This window comes from Hoplias malabaricus, chromosome Y (assembly GCF_029633855.1).
Source record: "Hoplias malabaricus isolate fHopMal1 chromosome Y, fHopMal1.hap1, whole genome shotgun sequence".
Lineage (NCBI taxonomy): Eukaryota > Metazoa > Chordata > Actinopteri > Characiformes > Erythrinidae > Hoplias > Hoplias malabaricus.
Window position 1 is genome coordinate 52,240,763 of NC_089820.1, and position 23,264 is coordinate 52,264,026.

The window sequence follows — 23,264 nt, forward strand, 5'->3', positions numbered from 1 at the left end:
CAATAGTTTTCATATGATACACATCCCCTGTATAAAAATAATGCAGCGTAAATATGAAGTACCAAATAATTCTACGACTGACATGTTCTAAACAATACTTACTTAAATACACTCTTAAATATTCACATTATACCCATCTTGTCATATAAGCAATAACTATAAAAACATTTTTGTGATGTCACCAACACATTTACATCCATTCACCTGTTTAACCTCCAGCGGTTAGCTCCAAACACTGATGCTAAAGGTATATAGACAATTTCAAACTGGACTTAAAAGAGGAGCCACACAAATATATAGAATATAGACCCATCTCTGGGTGACTTTTAGGAAAGGCACATATTTGGCAACATTAGAAGTTACATTTTTTTGTACAGATTCACTTCAAGGCTGAATTGTTGCTGTGCTTGTCTTTAAAGAGCTGCAACTCAGCTCTACTTTGTGGCAAAAGTTCAGTTCAAGAACATTATAATGTATCTGTACTTGTTCATGATGTTACAGTCCTACATCACCTCATTTAGAAGCAAGACATGGCACGTTATCTTTATCTTTATCTATGTTTAGGAGAGAGTTCAGTCAGTTAATCATGTGAGACAATGCAACATATATACCTGCCTGTTTTTGGTAAATGCACACTGCAGACTGTATCTGAGACCACAATCAGATTAGATCTCTTCACAACACATTCACTAAGCACAGTCAGCATGTCTCTGAAGGATAGAGCATCACGAGACTTTTGTTCCGAGTGACATACAGCTATCTGATATTGTCCTTGGAAGACCATAAATGCAAAAAGAGGGGGAAAAAAGCAGCGCGTGCCATGTGTAACCCTAATAGGATGATGTTATTAAATCACACATCAAGTCTAATGACAGTTGTACCTATTAATCAAAAGCAGAAATAATACACGCTCTAACTGTATGTACAGTTGTAAATAAACTAAGGTGTCAGTTTTACTTTCTAATGAAGGTAAAGGGTGCAGAGCAATTTGCAGAGCAAGATAGAAAGTTAAGCAAAGATAAGAAAAAGCATGAATCCGGTTGTTTTGCCACGTTGCTTGAAAGGCTTGTGTATTAACCACAGACTGTAGAGATGCATGCCACACGGCTCCCGTGTGAGAACACACTAGCAGAGGAAGTATCGGTGGCTTTCTTGAGGCTCGGTGACACAGCTAGCATTAATTAGAGCGTTGCGGCTGCTCTTAGTCTATGTCTGACAGGTAGCGTCAGATCTTAAAGAGTTCATAACAGCCTCGCAGGCAGCTTACGCAGGTGTCCCAGAGAAGGAGAGGCAGTCCACAGGGGTCCCGCAAGGAACGGCTTCCTTGTTTGTGTGTGTGCACACGCGCGCGCGTGTGCATGTGCGTGTGCGTGTGTGTCTTCTGCTGGGCCTACATGCTGCAGGACGCTACTCCATGGCACTCATCCAAATAGGTGAGCAGTACAGTAAACAAGAAAGAAGAGAGGGATTTGCAAAGCAGCCTGTAGTTACAGATGTTCTTTAAAGAAGCAGTGATGGCAGCCTTTTTGCATTTCTGCAAACTTTGATCGTTAACTGTACGAGAAATTGAGTTTGTTAATATAATATGTTTATAAAGGTCAGTGTTTATCTAAGCCATAAACCTAGGATTGAAACGGAAATGTGCTAAAGAAGATGTCTACACCACTTCAGTGAAGTTGTACAGTTGGGGTTCCTTTGAAAATGCATTACCCAAATATTTATTAATTTCATCTTTTTTTTTTTTTTTTTCCAGGATATGCTTTACGCAACACACTCAGTTTTTAATTAATAGCTTGTGTATTAGCAACTGGAGTTTTTTTTTTCACAGCATCAACTGTTCTTCTTTTTATTCCCTATTTCCAGAACAATTGGACACGTATGAACTAACTTTTGGAATAAATCTCTTCATTTAGCCCTGACATGGAGGATGGGGCTGTAAATGAAAATGAAAGGCAGAATGAATTTAAGTGTTCTTAGGTAAAAGAGTTAGATACATGTTAGATACATGAATGCAAGCTCTTGCTGATTGTTCAAATCTGTCTTTATATGTTTAAAGCGTTTTTTTTTTGGGACGGTGTGTGGCGAGAGTTTGTTCCTGAATGTGCTTTGTGTATTGCACAAAAAAAAATGGGTTTGGCGTCCATTATCAGATACTTTTTAACCATGACAGTATGGCAGGATTTAAGAGTAGAAATATTTAGATTTTAATTACTTTGTTTCTTTAGAGATAAGGCTCTTTGGCATAGGGCTTTTGCTGATTACACTGTGGAAAATATGCATGTTGCAGATAATTGTACTGTAGTGATGTGTCTCACAGTGTACTCCTAGTATTATCTTTTTTTTTTTGGATGGCCTTTTAAAAGGCTGCATTTTGTGTATGTGAGTTGGGGGTGCATAGGCACGTGTATTTGTGTGTGTGTGTATGGCTGAGAGTTTGTATGCCTCTGCAAGTGTGTCACATCTTTAACCATATGAAATGTCCTTTTTTTTAATCAGAAAAAAATGGAATGACTTGAGAGCAAGGAAAGCATATTAATGCCCTTCATTTGCATACACTCGTCAGCGAGGGTACGTTCAAAAACAAACTGGATTCGTCAGTTCATTTCACATTGTTCCTTTGTCTATCTGCCTTTGTTATATGGTAAAGATAAAGCAGGAAATCAAATTGAAGAAAAGGGCAAGCTGCTATCTCTCCAAATGAGCAACAGCTCATCAGGCCTTGCTTAAATCATAGATTTCTATTGCGGAAAGAGGCGTGCATGCCAGCCATTTTCAAAAGGGCCTCAGCCTGATATCTGCAGGGACCGCAAAGAACCCAAGTTGGCACGTAGAAGCAATTTTAACAGCTCCCTTGATGAAGAAAGTTCAAAGTCATATGGCAAAGGTCTGAAGCTAAATTTGTTGGCTGGGGTTGAGCGTTTGCTTCATTTAGTTCACGTTTAATGTAGTAATTTCGTTGACCAGCTGAATGTTTTTAAATTTGCAGCTGATTTATGCTTGTCTTTGAAGTGTATTTTGCTGAATGCCAGAATTCTTAAAGAATTGCTTGGCAATGTGGATGTGCCTACACACAAAAATGTTGGGACATAACCAATCATTAAAAGCATAATACATCTACAGAACCCTGTTCCATCCAGACCATGGTGTTTCTGTTTTTTTTTTTAAGTCTTTAGAGATGTAGCTGTGGACAAAGCAAAATGGCATTCAGTAGCAGCCCACGACACAATGCGTCCAACAGAAACTGGAAGTGACCACAGTGTTTTATTCATATTGGAGCGATAAGAGTCAGCGAGCAGCACAGCGTAGGAAGAGCAAATAGCTAACAAACAGGCAGCCCTTATTAGAGCCCTTAAAGTCTGTGTCAGCAAATATGTGCTTCACACCCACAGCCTAGCGCTACACTCACTGCATGTGTCTGACTGTGTATTGGTGCGTTTGCGCTTCTCTATAAACGTGGACAAGTCCATATGAAATAATTACACAACTGGGTTGAGCTGGTTCTGAGTTAGAGAACAGTGGGGACAAGCCATTCACTTTGTTTGCACTGTAACAAAATGCTGTGCACTTCATTTGCACAGTAATTACATGGTGAACCACTTCATGAGACAAAAGGTGCCACCCTGAAGCGTCTTGCTCCTGTAGAGGAGCCGGGATAGAGTGTGTCAGCAGCCCATAGCCTGCAGATGCTGAATCATTAGGTAGCTGCTCTCCTGTGGGGTAAACTGGGTCAATCGGCACCATTTAAAAGGTTTATTAATGACCAGAAGGTATGGGTTCCCTGCCCTAGCACACTTTTGCTCCCCTTAGGCATGTGTGTTTGAGAGCGAGGAAGAAAGGAAGGGGGCATCGAGGGAGCGCATTCAGTTTCTAAATAAAGGCTGGGGAGAGATATTCCTCACTTCCTGCGTGCTGGACAAAATCCACTGACCGATTGTTCCTTTGCCTTTTGAAAAGGAGCCTACCTCATGCTAATACTTAGAGACTAGCCCTGAAAGGACTTTTTATAATTATAATCATGTGTTATAGCGCATGGCCACTGTTACCAGGCAGCATACTAATCAGCTTAATGAGACATTATACGATATTTTGTTGACCAAAGCAAAACTCACTTTATTGTTTCTGAAGCTTGACCCTGTCGGTCACAGGGGAACATGGCAACACCATTATCCCTCCTTAAGACAGTACGCAGCATCCTAAATTAGCACGGCCATGCCAGATAACAACAGACTCTGCTTGTGTATTCATTTCATCCTGACGGTGCACTGGGCTGCTCTGTGGCCATTTTAACTGCCTGGGAAGCCTCTGATACATTGGGAACCCTTTCAATAACGCCAACTGTTGTTTTCTCCTCATCGGAAGCCATATGAGAGCGAGAGAGGAGGAAAAAAATAGAGAGAGGCGAGAGCAAAGTGATTCGCATCAAACGTAATGTGCCTCTTAATGAAAAATTACGCCAAGACAAGTGTCGCAGCAGTGAGATAAGAGAGTGTGTTTACTGGAGTAACCCCTTGGTTTTAAGTGCTATTGTTAATATCATAATTGTAGTATTGCGACGGCTTCATGACAATGCCAGTGCTCTGTTTCATTAAGGCGTGTAATTGGAGGAATTCTGATAGGATGGGCCCAAGTAGCTTAATTATGCGGCGCCTTGCCGTGTTTACTGGGTAATTATTGCCTCCAAAATTGTGTTACTGTTTGAGAGAAAGTTCTGAGAGTTACAGCTTTTCCCCCAAGTGTGAGAGTACATGTAGTACTTCATAAACCAGAGGGAGATAAACTCACTTTTTTTTTTCTTCGCACTCGTCACTGTAGCGCAGCCATCGTTAATAACCATTTCCCCCCACACAGACTGCATGAAACACCAAAGAAATTTTCAAGTGTGAGAAGAATTAGCTCCTTTAACATGCAATAACCTTTGTCACATAAGCTGATATAATAATATTCCCAATAAGATTGCATATTAGCAAAGGAATAAAGCCTTTTCACACTTCCATTCCCTTTGGTAATCAAGGAAATGTGCTTGTGTTGCTGCTAAAACCTCAGTGAAGCCAGTTTTGTGACACTGTTTGCTTAGGAAACATGACCTTCAGCACAACACCCAGGATGCTGAAATGTTCTTTAAGTGAAGCTCCTTTTCTCTTCCCATGAAACTCGAGAAACTGCTGTAGAAAGGCCATTCACACTTAAACACTGGCATACAATGGGTAGTTTATGAAAAAAATAGAACACTACTGACTTGCGAGTAATCAAAGTAGTGTACCTGTTTTCATCTTTAACTGATATATATATAATGTTCTTAACATTCCCTGTATCATTTTCCATTCCTCTTTTCTTCCCCACCTATTATTCTACATTTCTTGCTGATCACAAACAATGGTAAAGGTGTGTACTGACTTAACGTAATGTCTTTCTTCCATGTTTCCTGTTGCAGGATGGAAGACTCTAGTTTGTGCCTTGGCGTGTCCTCAGCGGTCCCGGACACCGACACCCATATCAGCAGTGCTGTTCTTAATGGCCGCTACCCAATCAGTCAGAAGCTGCATCAGCTGACCGCTCAGCTTGGCCACGCCTTCCCTGACCTTCAGAGCCGCCAACAAATCCCAGAGGAAAAAGCCGCCACTCCATTGGATGAGAAAACACACGCCACCCTGGCAAGCCAGCCAATCAGCAGCCAAATGGCTCTGCTAGCCAATCAGCTCAACCGGAACATGGATGCAGGTGCTCTAGGTGGTCTTAACGGGCGTGTTGACCTGCAGCAGTTTCTCAACGGGCAGAACTTGGGAATCATGTCCCAAATGAATGACATAGAGGACGATGCCCGCAAAAATCGCAAGTACCCGTGTCCGCTTTGCGGCAAGCGATTCCGCTTTAACAGTATACTCTCCCTGCATATGCGTACCCACACTGGAGAGAAGCCTTTCAAATGCCCCTATTGTGACCACCGGGCAGCCCAGAAGGGCAACTTGAAGATTCACCTCCGCACCCACAAATTGGGCAGTCTTGGTAAAGGCCGCGGCCGTGTACGTGAAGAAAACAGACTTCTGCATGAACTCGAAGAGCGTGCTATCCTGCGTGATAAGCAAATGAGGAACAGCTTGTTGCAGCCTTCACAATCGCTTCCAGCTCACCTGGGCTTGCAGAGCCATAACCAGCAGCAGCCTGGGTCTGCATGTGGCCTCCTCACTCCTACAAGTCTAGGAGGCACACCCGAAGGACTCGCACAACCCTCTGCCTCACCCAAGCCAACCAGCACCAACCAGCAAGATGAACAGGCTTTTAACCCAGCCACAGGCTTCCGTTGCACCTTCTGCAAAGGCAAGTTCAAGAAGCGCGAAGAGCTGGATCGTCATATTCGAATTCTCCATAAGCCCTATAAGTGCACTCTGTGCGACTTTGCTGCTTCCCACGAAGAGGACCTCATCAGCCATGTGGAGAAGGCCCATATCACCGCTGAGTCAGCACAAGGGCAGGGTACAGGGCTTGGCAGTGGGGAAAAGCCTGCCAATGAGTTCCGCTGTGATGTCTGTGGCCAGGTCTTCAGCCAGGCTTGGTTCCTGAAGGGTCACATGCGTAAGCACAAGGACTCATTTGAGCACTGCTGCCAGATCTGCGGACGTCGCTTCAAGGAGCCATGGTTCCTAAAAAATCACATGAAGGTTCATCTCAACAAACTAGCTATTAAGAGCAAGCCTCCTGTAGGTGGAGCAGACCAAGATGGACCTCCTGTTAATAGCATGAGCAGCTTAGCACAGGAAGCCCATGCCAACCTGTACTCAAGGTACATCTCATGCCTGCAAGGTGGCTTCCTCGCTCCTGACAAGCAAGGTCTGGCTGAACAGCAGCACCAGATGCTGGCCAAGGCGGGCATAGCTATGAAGGAGAAAGAAATGCTTGGAAAGCTCTTGGGCCCAATGGCCGGCATGAGCCACGGCCTAGGGGAGAATGAGAAGCGCTCGCTTTTAGGTTGCTTGAATCTGGTGCCCCCGCTAAAGTCAAGCTGCATGGAGCGCTTGCAGGCAGCAGCTAAAGTGGCGGAAATGGATCCACTCAATAGTTACCAGGCTTGGCAGATAATGGCACGAAGCATGGCTATGGAGCGCTCTTTCATGCCGAAAGAACAGCACCATGGAGCTCCTGGGCCAGAGGAAGATTTAGCCAGCGCTGCTGGGATGGTGCCCTTTGGGAAAGACAAACACGAGCACTCTGCCCTTGATTCCAATGACGGCTCCAAGCAGAAGCAACACCCTGATGCGCTCCACAGTGTAAGAACCAGTGGAGGCATCTTACCCATGAAGGAAGAATCTGGAGGCTTTGATGGTCACCGTGAGTTCCTGCCTCACCCTGGTAGTCTGGGCATTGGCCAAGGGCTCGAGTACAGCCTGGCTGGTCTAAAAGAGAAACCCAGTGAGTGTCCTGACTGCGGCAGAATATTCAGAACCTACCACCAGATGGTGGTCCATTCTCGGGTGCACAACAAGGACCGCCGCCCAGAAGAGGCCCTGCAGCATGGCCTTGATGAAAGGCGTGGCTCTGCCAGTGACCCCGAGTCTCAGTCCATCAGCCGTTCGACCACCCCGGGCTCTTCCAATGTGACAGAGGAGAGTGGAGCTGGAGGAGGCCACTCCCAGACAGGCAGTGTCCAGGATGACAGCCCACACCCTTCTTCTCCATCCTCAGGTAAGACCTCTCCTTCTAGGACTCATAACCCTCAAACCCCAAATGCCTAAACCTGTTCAGACGTTCAGACATTAGTGTCTAAGAAGCCCTGATGTAGAAAACAAAATGTCATAAAATGATACAAGCATGTTTTTTTTTTTTTTTTACCAAATGCAAGCTAATGAATCCATTACCCTCATTTATGACAGTCAGCACATGTATATATGTGCATGTGCGTGTGTGTGTGCGCGTGTCAGGGTGAGGTGATCAGCTATGCTTGGTCAAATGTGCTTGTTCAAAGAATAAAAGCCACTACAAATCCTAGCTTCACATTCCATGCATAACTTGGATACTTAACGCCTCTGTTCAAATGCCCATCCGACACTCTCAAAGAGCCCTCTATTATTTATTGTGCTTTTACTGTAGACTAGATGCTTTGCTAAACACACAAATTAGTGTCGGAACAAACCCATCCATGAAGTTCCCTTTAACTTTGCAGTGCTTTCGCATAGATGCCACTGCTGTCCCTGTGGAAAAGCCATGAAGGAGCTTCATGGACAGCACCCATTACAAGTGATTAAAACGTTTTCATGTAAGAAAGTGAGACAGTGAACCTACCACAGCTGAGGGACACAGGGCTTTTAGAGATAAAGTGTGTGTTTAGTGGGATTAAGAGAAGCTGCAGCTAATGATTACAGAAGTTTTAAAGGTAACTTTCCCATTCCTCGGGGTGGAACACCACAGCTAAGCAGCCCATCCGTTAATTAGGTCACGACTATGTGATAATCAGTTGGTTTAAGCTAAACAAGACACTAATTAAAGATATACATATAAAGCAGGTCAAAAAAATGTGAACTCCATTTGCTGGGTAAAATATGCTTTTAAGTACTCGAGAAAAAAAAAGAGAGAGAAAAAAAAAATCTGTGGCTTAGCTTAAGGCTCTAAGCAACTTAATTTCTACAGTACAGAAGAAATTGTTTATTTATTCCCAGTCCTTATCACCCCCGTGTAGTGAGATGGGTTTGAACATGCAATGGGCTATGTTTATTTTAATCTAAGGAATAATAACAGACAACCCCCCCACCCCAATTAGGAATTAATGAAAATGAGAGGAAGATAAAACCTATTTTCTTTAAAGAGACTGTTAAACCTAAACACATCTCAACAGAGAGGGGGTATGTCACGGAAGTAATTATCTTCTGCATTTTAATGCAGGAAGTTTTATTTCTTTTGCATCTCTTTTACAAGTACTTTGAATCTGCGAGATATGGCTCATGGCGTTTTATAAACTCTTGTGAAATCTTTAGCTATAAATTGTCACAAGTGTAAACACCAGTAGTGTCAGATATTGTGGCGCACAAATGATGTCTTAAGTATTAAACATTTCACTTGCTGAGATGTAAATATAATCTTTCAGTGTGGTTTCATAGCAAATGGGTAATTGTAGAGAACCTTAACCCGTCGTATTTATGTACCGTGCTAGTGATAGACAACAGGGGTTACGATGTCTACAGTGCGAATAAAACCATATCAAAATACTATCAAATACACCACTGTACTTGTGCGTCCTTTCTGAGTGGTTTTATGTGACACCAATACTGCTAACATGCTTTTAAATACCGGTAAATCCAGAACAATTCTCCCCACCATGAATGAATGAAAGAAATGATTTTGTGCTACAGTGTTATCTTCCAGACTGTTGTAACACAAATGATACAAAACTGTATGCAGTAGCATTCTGTGCAGGAACTTTTAGAAACATAAAACACAACTAAAGTTGTGAATCAAATATAGCATTTCATACCTGAATGATTCTGTTTACTCTCTCTTTCCATTACAAATCTTCTTTTACATTTTTATATTGTGGCTGTCCAAAGAAAAACATACATTTTACAAAGTAAAAACCTTCTTATCTCAATGGAAGTCAGTGTAAAAAAAAGTAAATTTGGATCATTTCTATTGATCCATTTATTACAAATTCACACTGATGATGTCGTAAACTAAAAAGCAACAAAAACAGAGATACGTGGCTTTCTTTGGACAGCGACAGTATGTTTAACGATTTTCCTTTGTGTAAAAATCCCGTGACACCCCTTTTACAGGACTAATGCTTGTTTTACTACATGTTCTGTTTCATTAAGGTGTGCATGAATAAAAAAAACACATATCTCATTTTCTTGTTCATTTTCCTGCCTGCTGCTGGTGAACCGGGGTTACATTAGAGTGTGATCACCAGCTGAAATCCCCGCGTTACTGCCTAGCTTAGGTGGAGAGGGCAGCAAGGGACTGCTGTGCTGCGGGCATAATGCCAACCCCCCCCCTCTAAACCACGGCCGTGTCTTAAAATTGACCTTGAGGGCTCTCTGTCCTGAGTGTGGGCGTTAGATGTGAGGGAGCGTAGAGGTTGATGTGTGCTCAGATGTTGTGTTAAACTCACATGTGCATATTCAGAGCACTTTGTAGCTACAGGCTCAGTTCATAAACGGAAATCATACACTTATTCTGAGCCACAACAAAGCTACAGGTGAACTACAGGAGGGAGGAAGTGCAGCAGCATTAAACGTACTGGCCATTTTTTTATTTATTTATTTTGGGTTAATGTGGTGTGCACTTTATTAACTGCGAGTATAGGGCGAGATGAGCTATTGTAAGAATTGCAGGGTTTACATGCAATGTCTAAGTTTAATTAATTGCTAGTGGTGTGACCAAGTGGTTCTAAGGAGCAGTAGTCATACTGTAACTTTTTTTAATCTGTGTGTGTGTGTGTGTGTGTTAGTGTGCACGTGTGCATAGTCTTATGGCTGTTTGTGTAATTTGCAACAGGATGTGGCAGGCTATACCTCTGTTTTACTTTTAATATCTCACACTTTCCTTTCTCACACTTTGAGAACAGACTTCCTCTTTCACGTCTGTGGATTTTTATTTGTGTTATTATGTTTTTATCCCTTTATTTACTTTTTTTTATTCCCTTTAACACATAGCGGCCTCATCTGCAGGCTCCCTTCAACAGGCTCTGCCAACCTCTAAACCACCTACCCACTGCAATTTTGAGTTAAACTTGAATTACAGTAATCAACAATAACATCTCAACTGTGAAAGAAGGTCGACACAATCGCTTTTGTCTTTAACACCGCACTTGTTTAGAGAGAGAGAAAGAGAGAGAGAGAAAAAGAGAGAGAGAGGGAGAGAGAAAGAGAATGAGAGTTGCCTCAGAAACGTCCTTTAAAGACCTTTCTCCTCTCCCTCTCAATAATCAACCTTAAATATGCTTCTCATTCAATGGAATCTCTAGCCCTTTTTACGTCTGCTCTATCTTTCCCTTTATTACATTTTTCTCCCATCCCCTCTTTTATTTCTTATTACTATTACAAGATTGGTTTGACTGGGGAAGAGATCTATTGTTATTTCAGATTCTCTGCTCTGAATTGGGTTCTATAAACAAGGGGGGCTCCACTTTTGATAGTGTTTCTGCATTCATTATGGTAGGCCTTTGAGCGACAGCACAGAGAGACAGAAAGACAGAAAGAGAGAGAGAGAGAGAGAGTGGGACAGAGATTGCCTTAAACAGAGGCTTATTCTGAATGGCGGAACAGACACCATTCAAACCTGATGTAATACTATGTAAAGCAGGGTTTGAGGGGGGCATAAAAAGGCAGCACTATGAAGGCATTTTGTCCATTTGACAGAGCAAAGAGGTTGACGGTGAAAAGGAGAGGTCATTGTTGATATCAGAAAGCTATGCCGGGGTGACTGATGATTGACGGAGCTTTAGGTTACGCTCAAGTTTAGTCTGTGATGACAGGCCAACACGCACCTGTTCTCCCAAAGTCTGAGGACATGGTCCCGCACAAGCCTTCTGATGTTTTCCAGGAGGTCTTTTAGAAGTACCAACACTTACTTGTGTATATATTTACGTGTGTGTGTTGTCATGCTGTTATAAAACCATTTTATTAATTCAATGAGTTAGCTCATTGAACAACAGTTAGAGGTAGTTTTTTATGTTATTTTTCTTGACATTTCTGTTGAGCATTAAATGTAAAAGCCAGCTGTATCTTTCACACTGTAAAACAGCAATAAATATGTTAAACAAATAAAAATGTCCTAATATTGAGACGCACCGTCTATCCTTTAGTCACCTCTTTTTGTCCGTTACTGATCCCTCTCTTGCTTAAGGCTATAAAACCTGCCCCATCTCTTTCTTTCCCCTCCTCCTATCGAGAATCCCCCATGTCTAAATATTTTTAACAGGAGCGGCATTTGAACGTGGTGAGGATTAGACACATATCCTTAGGTCTTCACAGCTCTCCCAACGTGTCGGCGAAACACTCGCTCCATACAAATTGAAATTGGATTTGCCAATGGATGCCTTAGGTTATAAAGCATGGATATTCATCTAATTACACAATTACAATGGGGGTAATTACACATGCAAACTTACTGTTACAATGTAATTGCTGTGTAATTAAAGTCAAAATAAAACGAAATGCTCTGGCTTCATTTCATTCAAAATGCTTGGCCATGAGCAGTAGCATGCTTCATAGAGACAGTACAGCGTACAGTGGGTTATCTCTTTGTTTATATCTATAATATTTACACCCCATTTGAGCACCTTGTACAGCATCAAAGGCACAGGAAACGTGATAGAACTGATGAAAAGCAGATAAAACTGTGTATTAGTGCTAGATGGAGGACAGTCATAATATATATTTATGTTTGCTGTTTTTGTGTGGTGCCGTAAATTTATTACTAAATATTCCATCTGCATATTTATCTCTGTTTCTGCATCTCACCCAACATTTAAAAAGGTTCTTCTTTTCTTTCTCAGCCTTTTATCTTTTTTTTTTTACTGCTAGGATGTTTAAATGCAGTAAACTCTCGTGTGTCCTCTTTCACCAAGCCTTTCTCTATCCTTTACTGTCTTCTCATTCAGCATGCACTTTTGTTTTTGTCATCCAGTGCTTTAATTTATTTCCCTATAAGCCGCCTCATCGTTTAATGCTGAAAGTGAATGCGTGGCTCTCTAACCTGTCTTTTCTATTTTTTTTTTTAACTTTGTTCCCTCTGCAGCTTAAATACAGCTATTTTTTTGGAGTGGGAGATGGGTGGGTGTCATAAAAAAATAAAAAAAAAATCTGGAAAGATGTCCTAGTGTGTGAGGCGAATTCATTAGGCTGCTGTATTTCAGTACAGTAGGTCAGGGCTCTGGTGTCCTTAAATGATAAAAGTTCTATTCAACGCGTTAATTGTCTGTATGCTCGCCTGATTGACACATCTTGGATAAATGTAGACTTAGTATTTTTGTGCACGCTTGAACAATATAAAAGGCCAATTTATTTTCCCCTCAGTAGCTCATTTGGTTTCTCGCTCTCGCATGCCCACTTTTCCCCCCTAATACTACCCTCTCGTATCCTTCCTTCCTCTCTCTCTCTCTCTTAGACTCAATTTGTAAATATTACCCGTAGTGGGAATTAGCATTGCTTTTTTCAATATATTTAAAATTCCAATTGTATTCCAAAGTGTATATGAAAGAGCGGCTGTGAGTGTCGTCTCTCTGTGCTGCCCGTACTCCTTTGAGGCTGTCACCGGGCAGTCCTTATGAAACATTTATCAGTCTGTTTTATGTCTTAATGATCCTGTTAGGATTCCCTGCTTGGTTATGGAGACAACACAGAGCAATGTACTAGAGAGAGAGAGAGAGAGAGAGAGCACAAGATGGAGAAAGTAAACTGCATGCAGTATACCAACCAGATTTTAATGTCTTTGCCAAAACATTGCTTACCTTTCTCCTGTACAAGCTTCCTTGGCAAGGCCTGGGCTCTTTTTTTTTCCCCTGCACTCTCCATTTCTGTTTTATGTTTTTATAATTAAAACATAATATTTATCTTTCCGTAACAGAAGGCTGCTGTGCTGGTCTAGGTAGACTGTTTGAATATTAATATTTTAAATGCATCAATATGACATCTCTTCAGCTGCCTTGGAAGATGTCGCCGTTTTAATTGAGAAATGGAGATGGCGTGTTTATGTTTACTGCATGTTTAATGAAACTGCGCTTAGTTAAAATAGCTGATTTCATAGGTTGTTTTAGGCAAGCTCAGTGCTAAGCCCCCTGTCGCTGTCCTCCGTTGCTTAAACACAAGCAAAGAAGCAAAGTCTGGTTGTTGACACAAAGTTTCTTTTCAGGAAAGTTCAAATGAAACTTTATTTGCTGAAAGGCTGGATGGTGCCGGGTTGTGTGATGGGAAGGCAGAGGGTGACAGCTGTCTGAATCTGTCAGAGCTGAATTCCTCTGGAATGAGTCTCTCTCTCTCTCTCTCTCTCTCTCTCTCTCTCTCTCTCTGTATCTGTCTTAGTTTCCCTCTTGCCCTCATGCCGTTCAGCCTTTCTCAAACTAACACATATAAATGGCTGAGCTGGGCAGGAGGGGGCTTTGTTTGAACAAGTTAACTTGGGCATGATTGGGGTGCTTTTCGTGTGAAAGAGCAAGTGAATACATTGACCTTTGTCTCATTAAAAATGGAGGACCAGGCATATGATACCATGACAGAAGAATCCCCCTTTTTTCCTCCCTCTCTCCCGTCACTCTGCTACTCCCCCTCTCTTGTTTTTGCTTTATTTTCCATCTTTGCACTTGAATAACTTTGATAACTTGCAGTCGTTAAAGAATAAGAACGTTATAAAGATTGTAAAAGCAAGACGCACATGTCAGAGTTTCACTCTGTTTTCCCCAGAGCCGCACTGCATTGGACAGGGCAGGGGGGGGGTCTAGAGGGCATTCATCATGCAGTGATGAGTATCTCTCGCCTCCTTCCCCCCACCCCCTCTCTCTCTCTCTCTCTCTCTCTCTCTCTGTACCCCTCTCTTTTTCTTTCTCTCCCTCTCCTTGCGAACCCCATTGACAGCCCACATAAAAAAGGCCTTTGTGTCAACATCATGACACTGACATCAGGCAGATAATGACACGAGAAGTTTGCCTCTTTCCTCCTCTTTTTCTCCACCTCTCCTTTGAGCTTATTTAGTTATCTTCTAGTCAAAGGGGAAAAAAAACAGAAGACAGAGGGCAAAGAGAAAAAAAATGGTCAGATTAAAAAATATATATATAAAAATAAATAAATAGGTCCATGGATTAAGATCTTCTTTTTTCTTCTTTTTTTTTTTTCGCCTGTGCATTCCAATTGTTCTTAAAATATTTGGCAATGTCAATTAGTAAGAGAGCAGAGCTAGCTGATGAACACAATTTTCCACTAGACTGAGCACCCTATTGTTGTGGAGCGAAGAGCAGATTTCTGAGGTCATTATCATTCCCCGTTAGCCTGGCCCAGCTGCTCCTCTCGACTCTAGCCAAACTCGACACCACGGCTCAGGGTAGCAGGCAGCAACAGGGGGCCTGGAGAGAGAGAGAGGGAGAGAGAGAGGGAGAGAGAGAGAGGGAGAGGGAGGGAGGGAGGGAGGACTGGCAGCAGAGAGAGAGAGAGAAGGGGAAAGTGAGCGAGAGAGCAGAACAGTGTGTATGATGGAGTGAGAGGGATGGACGGGGAGGGCAAGATGGAATGAGTGAATGAGGGTCAGATCGTACTAATAAAGGGTAAAAAGTGAGATTGACAAAGGGAGGGGCAAAGCAGTCTACTGAAATGGGAGCGAGATGGATGGGAGAGAGAGAGAGAGAGAGAGAGAGAGAGAGAGAGAGAGAGAGAGGATGGGGAAACAGAAGGAGACAGGCACTGTGAGACAGAGTGCTGGGAGAGAATTAAAAAATCATTCATACGGTTCTTGGAGCTGAACGCTAAGATTATGAAGGCAAAAACTTTTGGATGGTAACGTGACCGGGGGAAATAGGGATAGTGCTTCGGTTGGGCAAGCCTTTCCCCCTACAGATCCCTCCTCTGGCAGGAGGGGGTAAGACAGGGCAGCTTCAGCAAAAAACTCATCCTGTTTCCTCCACCGCCAAAGAGACACAAAGAGATAGATGAACACATGGTGGAAGAGCAGCACGGGTGAAAATATATTCAGTTTTACAAATTTTCACAAAACATGGTCCATGCTGAGGGAAGGCAGCTCATGGGCTTTTATCACAAGAGGGGGAAAGTTGAGCCTAGAGTAGCAAAGAACAAATCTCACTTTCAGAAGACATTTTCACAAGTGCATTTTTTTGCACTTGATTTTCCTAGCATTTGAATTCTCTGGCTTTCATTTCATATTATTTCATTTATATTATGAACGTTTCACACTGCATACAAATGGCCACAATTATTTTATTATATGTGTGTGTGTGTGTGTGTATGTATATATATATATATATGTATGTATACAATTTATTGGTAATATATATATATATGTGTATGTATGTGTGTGTGTGTGTGTGTGTGTGTGTGTGTGTGTTGCCAGGAACTTTATCCTTATTCTGTAAACTTGTATAATGCTTTGAAATGTGTTACAGATGGTAAAGGTATAACATTATTTATGTCTGAAAGTTTTCTACTCTTTCAGTTTAAGTTTCTCTATTAGAACAACAACAACAAAACAAAAAAACAGTCACTCGAGTGGCTGCAGGAACGGTTACTAAATGGAAACCAAATCCACTATTATTTTAATTTTACTATTTTTTTATGCCGTTGACTCCCTCGCTCCTCTTTGTCCCTGTCTTGACGATAGCAGCCGATCTGCCGAAGCGTCCCCTCTCTCCCTAACTCATCTCCTCAAACCTGTTATGGCTGTTACGAGTGTTAAGATGGGCTAGAATGTGTGCCTATCCCATTATGCCTCATTCTGTTCCCTCCATGACTTCCTCAAGCCCTTAAGGCACGGCCATCCCTTCTGCTTTGAGTGGGAATCTGTGTATTAAGTAAGAAGCACATGCTGTTTGTATGTGTATCCAAGAGGCTCACCAGAATATCCGGCATCTTAAAGAGGGAGAAAGATGAAGCAGGTGACGGGAAAGCCACTGTAGGCCCTGCGGTGCTCTGCTGGCTGAGCCGGGTAAGGGCTGGAGACAAATTATCGATGCTCCGTGTTACGTAACCTTTAGCTCCCTGTCTTCCATCTCCCTTATCCTTCCTCCTGATCTTTACCAGTCAGTTAGGAAGTTGCCTCACTTGTTACAAGTACTTTTGGCATTTATCATTTCTGCAGCAGGCATTTTGGGCTGTGTAATGCTCCTATAAGGATCCCTTGCCCTTTTCAGCAACCGAGGCGTACAGCATCCGTTGTTTATCGCCGCTGACAGTGATAGCAAGTGGCCATGGGAACATTACTACCCCCTGTGTTTTGAGTGGCCGATTCATGATTAATAAGAGGTGAATTATTTGATCTGGAGTGGAGGACACTGCAGCGTCTCCAGGCATCACCTCCTCCTTTTTCACAGGGGAGGGCTGATAAGCTGCCCCAACAGGAAAACCATGGAGCTCATCAACCAGGCTGAGTTATTACTCTCCCACACACAGGGACACTTCAACCCAACAGGCAGAAAGTGCTCCTACCTTTAACCCTTAGGCATCGTAGCAAGCGCAGAAAACAACAGAAGTACGGCGTGATTTGCTGCGAGTTATTTTCCCTTCCCAGCTCACTGAAACAAACAGTTTAAAATTCTGTAGGAAAATGACCGAATTTTGTAAACTTTTTACACATTCTAAGTTCAGGCTCATTTTATTAGGATTCGAATGTAATTAATTGTCACAGTCTGGTTTTACAGTGCGTGGAAAAGAGGCTGAAACCCACTGTTTAATATATTTCACTGAGTAAATATAATTTAATGTGTAAACAGTGTAACGAAATGAAAGTAATGCTAACTTCTAAGACTGTTTAGGGTTAAACTAAAGTTTTAGATTTCTTTTGGCGGCTCTGCCATTGTGTGAAATTCCATGTGAAACCAGGTGCCTTTTTTCCATTTCTGCATTGATTAAAACAACAAAAAAGGGAGAGAGAGAGAGTGTTTTATTCATTTTCTACAAAACATCATCATACCTGCATCATTGTATCCAAAAGAAAACTGTTTTATTTTTATTTTTTTTGAGATGATGAAAGGTTCTTTTGACTCAAAGAAAAAAAAATCGTAGAAGAAAAAAGCGCTCTCACTTTTGTACTCGCCAGCTGTACATTTTAATGTGTTCCCAGAAGCATTTTCTCTCCTCCCCATTCTCTCCCTGCACCCCTTCCATCTCACACCTTTCCCCATTCGCTGGCTATACGTCTCATCCTCCCCTCACCTACCTGTAGAAAGTTTGCGTTTGCATCAAAGCTTTGCTCTCAGCTCGCAGCTGCCAAGCTCCTCGTCCCCTGTTAGCAGGCATCCAGCTGTCAGGCTCAGAGAGGAGGAAGAGAGGGAGGAAATCTCTCACCAGCCATATGGTACCCAGTTCTGCCGGAGCCTCGCCGCTCCATGGGCAAATGGCAAACTCATATATCTCATCAACACTGTTAATATCCAGCTCTAAGATGGAGAATATTAGCCTTTTCACCCTCCTCCATCCAACGCTGGGACGTGGAGGAGTGGGTGCCCAGCCGGCTCGCTTCTATTTTTTTGTTTTTTTCCTGCATTCTCAAGCTGTTTAAAATGGACGAGTGCGTTTCTGTCGGGGTAGGGGACGGCTCTGTGGGTTCCAGCATGGATACTTGCCATGTACTGTGCCTTTGCTGCTGATAGCTTTGCTAGGTGCGTCTTCTCCTTCCGAACCACAGCTGAATGCAAATCCCAGAACAGGTTGCAATGCTTAAAACATGGCGAGGAAAAGCAGACACACTGAAGATTCGGCGTGCCTGGCCCTTGAGAGTAAGGCTTCCATGTTTCGTCTATTAGCAGGATGCTACTTTTCCTGTGCTAATCCTACCAGGCCTGTGCTATCAGCCTCCTCTGCCTGACTGTAAGTGCTGCCTTATGGCATCGCAAGCCTCGGTGAAGCAGTGGTATTACGGGTACATTACCACACAAGGCTGAAAACACTGTCAAACCCAGCGTGTGTGAATCCTCTGTTCTTATTCCTACACCATCATGGAGCATGGCCCTGAGCAGGAGGTATACTGGGTAATTGGTGAATGGGAAAGAAATGCATTTTTGCCTCCCCCTGAATTAAAGAGAAAGGTGGGTTTGGGGTGGATTCAGTGTAAGAATGAGAGTGGGAAAAAGGGAAAAAGCGACATTCTGAACCCACCAATCTTTTTTTATTTATTTATTTATTTTTTTTTCCCTCAACCCAACCTGAAGCAGTCACCATTAGAAGCGTGAGCTGGGGAGATTAATATGGCGGTTGCAGCATTTTGGAGGGGACGGTAGCGTTAATGGCCCCACTGGGTTTTTAATGAGTGTTGTGCCCCAAACAAAATGAGCTAATTAGTGTTATCATCCATATATCAGGCCATACACATACACACTGATCCTTAGTCACACACACACACACACACTCTGACGCACAGCATCACCGCCTCTCTGTCAGCACACAAGCTGATCCAGGCTCTCGTCTTCCAGCACCTCAGGGTGATTTGCTGAGAGAGGTGTCGCTCACCTTTTTTTCAGTCGTTCTGGTGATCAAATCAAAGGTGACTGGTGCTAAAATTGAGTCATTAAGAGAGGAGATCTGATATCATTTGAATGTTTCATACCTGATATGCATTGTGCTTGATAGCGAGGTACATCTACCCAGACGTACACAGGCTATTCATATGTGTTCTTCTGCGGAAAATGTATAAAGTGTGGACAGAACAGTGTAAAACAACTGAACCATCCAAGACAGAACAGCCGTTAAATATGTTTAATTTGTTCAGAAAGTGCAGTATTTTATTAAAGATTGCACATATAGACTCATTAAGATAGAGATTAGAAGAATATTGAAGGATATAGAGCATTAGACTTCTGTCGACCATGTATGACGAGGTGGAGAATCAGAACAGTGCTTACCCAGTAACCATTTAGCCCTTGATTCAACGTTGAAATAACGTAATGACTGCCGTCTAATCAACGTTCTGAAATTGAAAATGAAAGTTGAAAAGACGTCCAAACACAGACATTGAAAAGTCGACTATTAGACGTATTTTGGACGTCCATTGACGTTATTAATTGGTCCCGAAATAAATGACTTGTATAAACTGCATTTTGGACATCCACTGACGTTATCGATTGGTCACCGCTTAACTAACTTATTAAGATGGATTTTGGACGTCTATTGACGTTTAAAATATGTCCTTGACGGACAGACTATTTTTAGACCTATTTTGAACGTCCAGGGACGTTCCTTGTTTACTGGGTAGGGTTTTCGTCTTTGAGAGGCAGGTTAGAAAAATATCAAACAAAGGAGCTGCTGGTGTTCTCAGAACAATTGGGCTGACCACCCCAGGGCCCAGCGTTTGAGATCGATTGGAGCTTTTGGGGGAAAAATGAGAAATAGGAAAAATAAGAAGATGCAAGTCTGAAAGAGACTGAAAACTATATATAAAAGGGTGATTTAGTTTTTGTTTAATTTCCTGTTAAGTATATTTTTTCTGCTTTTTTTCTTGATGGGGAATCGCTCCATAGCCATTTTCACTGGAACCTAAATTAATGAACGGTGGTCTCTGATTTTTATCTATGTATTTGTTTTTAATATAATGGATACATAATGGACTTTCCTCCTTAAACTGTACCGTTTCCAGTAGAAATGGCTATATGGCGCTTTCCAGAATAAAACAAAAAGAAATCACAGTAAGAAAATACAAGGAGAAGAAAAAAAACCCTAGTCTTGAAGTGTCATTTTGTGCTTTTGTGAGGCTGAAAACAAGGGGCCTGTAATATCTGAGTCTGAGGCCTTGTTACCTGCGTGTAAGCTCGTGTTTGTCACGCCATTGCTTCTTGCTGGGGCTGGCTTGCTGACCTCCACTTTATTTCTCTGGCACTAAGCCTATTATAAAATCAATAAACAATTGTGCTTTTTTTTCTCCTTTAAATCTTTTTTCTCCTCTGTACATCCTCTGTGATTGGAAGGGAGAGTGAAATCTCTCTCTCTCTCTCTCTCTCTCTCTCTCTCTCTCTCTCTCTCTCTCTCTCTCTCTCTCTCTCTCCTAGTTGCAGGTAATAGCACAGTGACCTGTCTGTAAAAACAGAGGCTTGATTTGGAGAAGAAGCCTGTGGCCTGCTGTGGCCTGCCATGTCCTGTGTCATTATTCAATAATGCTGTTTTATAGAGTGCACTACTAACCTGGGGCCAACCCTGAGACCCGGTGCTTTAATAATCATATCAAATAATGATGCATCTCTTACGGTAGCCTATAAAATGGCTTTTTCCAAACCTTTTTTACTGTGGTTATATTAGTGTTAAATCTAATATGAGGCACCAATGTGTGTTTTGAAAGCCCAATTTTGTCCATGACAGCAAACAACCACCCCTCATCACACACACACACACACACACACACACACACACACACACACACACAGGAAACCCGTGCAGTATTAGGTCTTTCTCTTACATACGTGGGATATATTCTTTGTCTTCCCGCTTCACATTCCATGGTTCTGTATTGGCACCCTGAGGCAAAGTTACGGAATGATCGAGGGCTTTTTAATTGTCACTTTCTCCAAATGTAATAACCCTCCCGATAAAAATCAACAAACACTGACTTTGACAGCTGATTCGTACATTGTGCATCAAAAATAAAAACCATTTACGGATTTTAATTCCCACTGTCAGTTTAAACTAAAGTGTCAAGCGCAGCGGTAGGCATGACAATGTAAACCTCTTTCATTTCACCAGCTTGAAAGAACTTTGAAATGAAAATGCCTGTAACAAGGCTACAGTCGCATTTTTTTTCTCCCTCTTTCTCCGTCTTCTCTCGCTCTCTCTCTCTTTCTAGCTTTATTTTTTCCTCCTTCCTCTCCGTTTCTTTTCCCCCCCTCTTCTTAGGTCTCGTTCGAGTGCTGGTAATTATGGGTAATCATAAACAGCGGAGCTCCTGCTAATGAGACTGTGTGGTATGTTGGGTTCATACGGAGCCCCCTCTCCGCTAGTGTGGGTAGAAGAAGAAGCAGCTCTTTGTTCTGTTTGTGGTGGTCCCTTTTTTTGCCAATTTGAAACTGTGCCTTTACAGTATGTTCCTGTTTTTTTTTTTCTTTTTTTTCTTTTACCCCCGGTTTACGCTACTGTACATAGCGTTAGATGGCAGATTTCTCCAAGCTGTTGCATCGGCTTTGCCACGCTCACCCTTCATCTGCTTGTTAGCTGCCGTTTGGAGGTTAAAAACATGTTGGCTGGCCTTGTTTCGCAGGAGGTCCTGGACCTTTGGTTATTTCTCAAATCATTCGCTCAGCCTTTGGTGCTGTTCTCAAGGGTCAAATAGCTCATCTCTGCACCCGCTGGCAAACGCTGCGCATGCGGCAGTGATTGAGTGGGCTACTGAGTGGGCTTGAGTATGTTGCATCCTCATGTTAGAAAGATGACAAATCTATCACTGTCATCAATGTGTCACACAAAGGGTTCTCAGTATACGAGTTTACGAATCTGCCCTAGCGACAATTACCGTGGAAACAAGTGTTCTGACAGGAGGGCTGCAGAGGCCTGTCCACTGAGTGGCATCCTCTTTTTTTTCCCTGGTCATCCACCAGTGGCTTAAGTCTTTGTCTTACCAATGTACTGTAAGTCTATGGTCAATTTCAAGGCCCTTATTTCCATTCTGGCTCATTCTGAGAGGGGGTTTCCTGGCCAATCCCATCAGGTAAAAGGGCTACGGATGCAGAGTCAGCCACAAGCCAGCGGTCACTATTCCTCTAACCCCATTTGCTCAGCCTTCGTCACCCTCTCCAGAACTGCTACTCCTACTGTAGATGCAGAGTGAGAAATCTCTCTCTCTCTCTCTCTCGCCCTCCCTCGCTCTCTCAGTTGCACTGCTGTTCATGTATTTCCACTGGGAGAAACATTGACCTCATTTGTGAGGACAATAACCCCCTTGACTTTGGGGATTAAGACATGAAACCTTTGTGGATTAATTAGGTTTGGAGTTGAATTCATTTTGCTTCTCTGGAATGCAGAGAAAAAGAAAGAAAAAGAAAAAACTGGGTGAGCAGAAAGTTCAATTGTTCAGTTCACAGGGAAATATTTTGATTGCCCCTCAGGATATGAGTTTTTATTGGTCGGCCTGAAGTGTGGCATGGTATTGTTGAGGGAACAGAATTCGCTTAAAAAAAAAAAAAGCAAAGAAAAAAAAAAAAGCTCACACTAAGGCTGTGTTACGGTTCCTCACACATCGCAGGCAAGAAGTGGCAGCGCCGACCGTGCCATGGGAATCGCATTGTTTCAGTTGTCTTGGTAACAAAGCCCGGTGTTTGTTTGTATAAGATCTAGCACAATTGCAATTTAGTCTGTTAACACCTATTGTTGTTGTTAAGAGCATATGTTATTTGACTTTAACTTTCATGTGAAAAGAGCTGTTAGCGCAGTTTGTTTACAAAATAGCAAACACGCTTAATTCACGGCAGAGGAACTAAAGAACAGTGCAAAAGCTTACATCTGTGCTCTTTCTTCCTCTACCGTAATGGAACGTGTGGGCTTCATTAAGCTAACACGTTTGTAATTATTTAAGCATTGTGCCTGAAGGTTTTCTCCCATGATCATTCGCATTATTTCTATTTTTTTTTGCATTCAACGAAATATATG

General features: G+C 42.4%; 1 protein-coding gene across 1 annotated transcript in view; it reads left to right on the forward strand.

Annotated features, from left to right (window-relative positions):
* LOC136678741 (zinc finger protein 536-like) overlaps positions 1 to 23,264 on the forward strand; it is a 207,698-nt gene that overhangs the window by 93,757 nt on the left and 90,677 nt on the right. Inside the window, 1 exon segment of the mRNA XM_066656865.1 lies at positions 5,432 to 7,677. Coding sequence (XP_066512962.1) covers positions 5,433 to 7,677 — 2,245 coding nt within the window. The 5' untranslated portion in view covers position 5,432.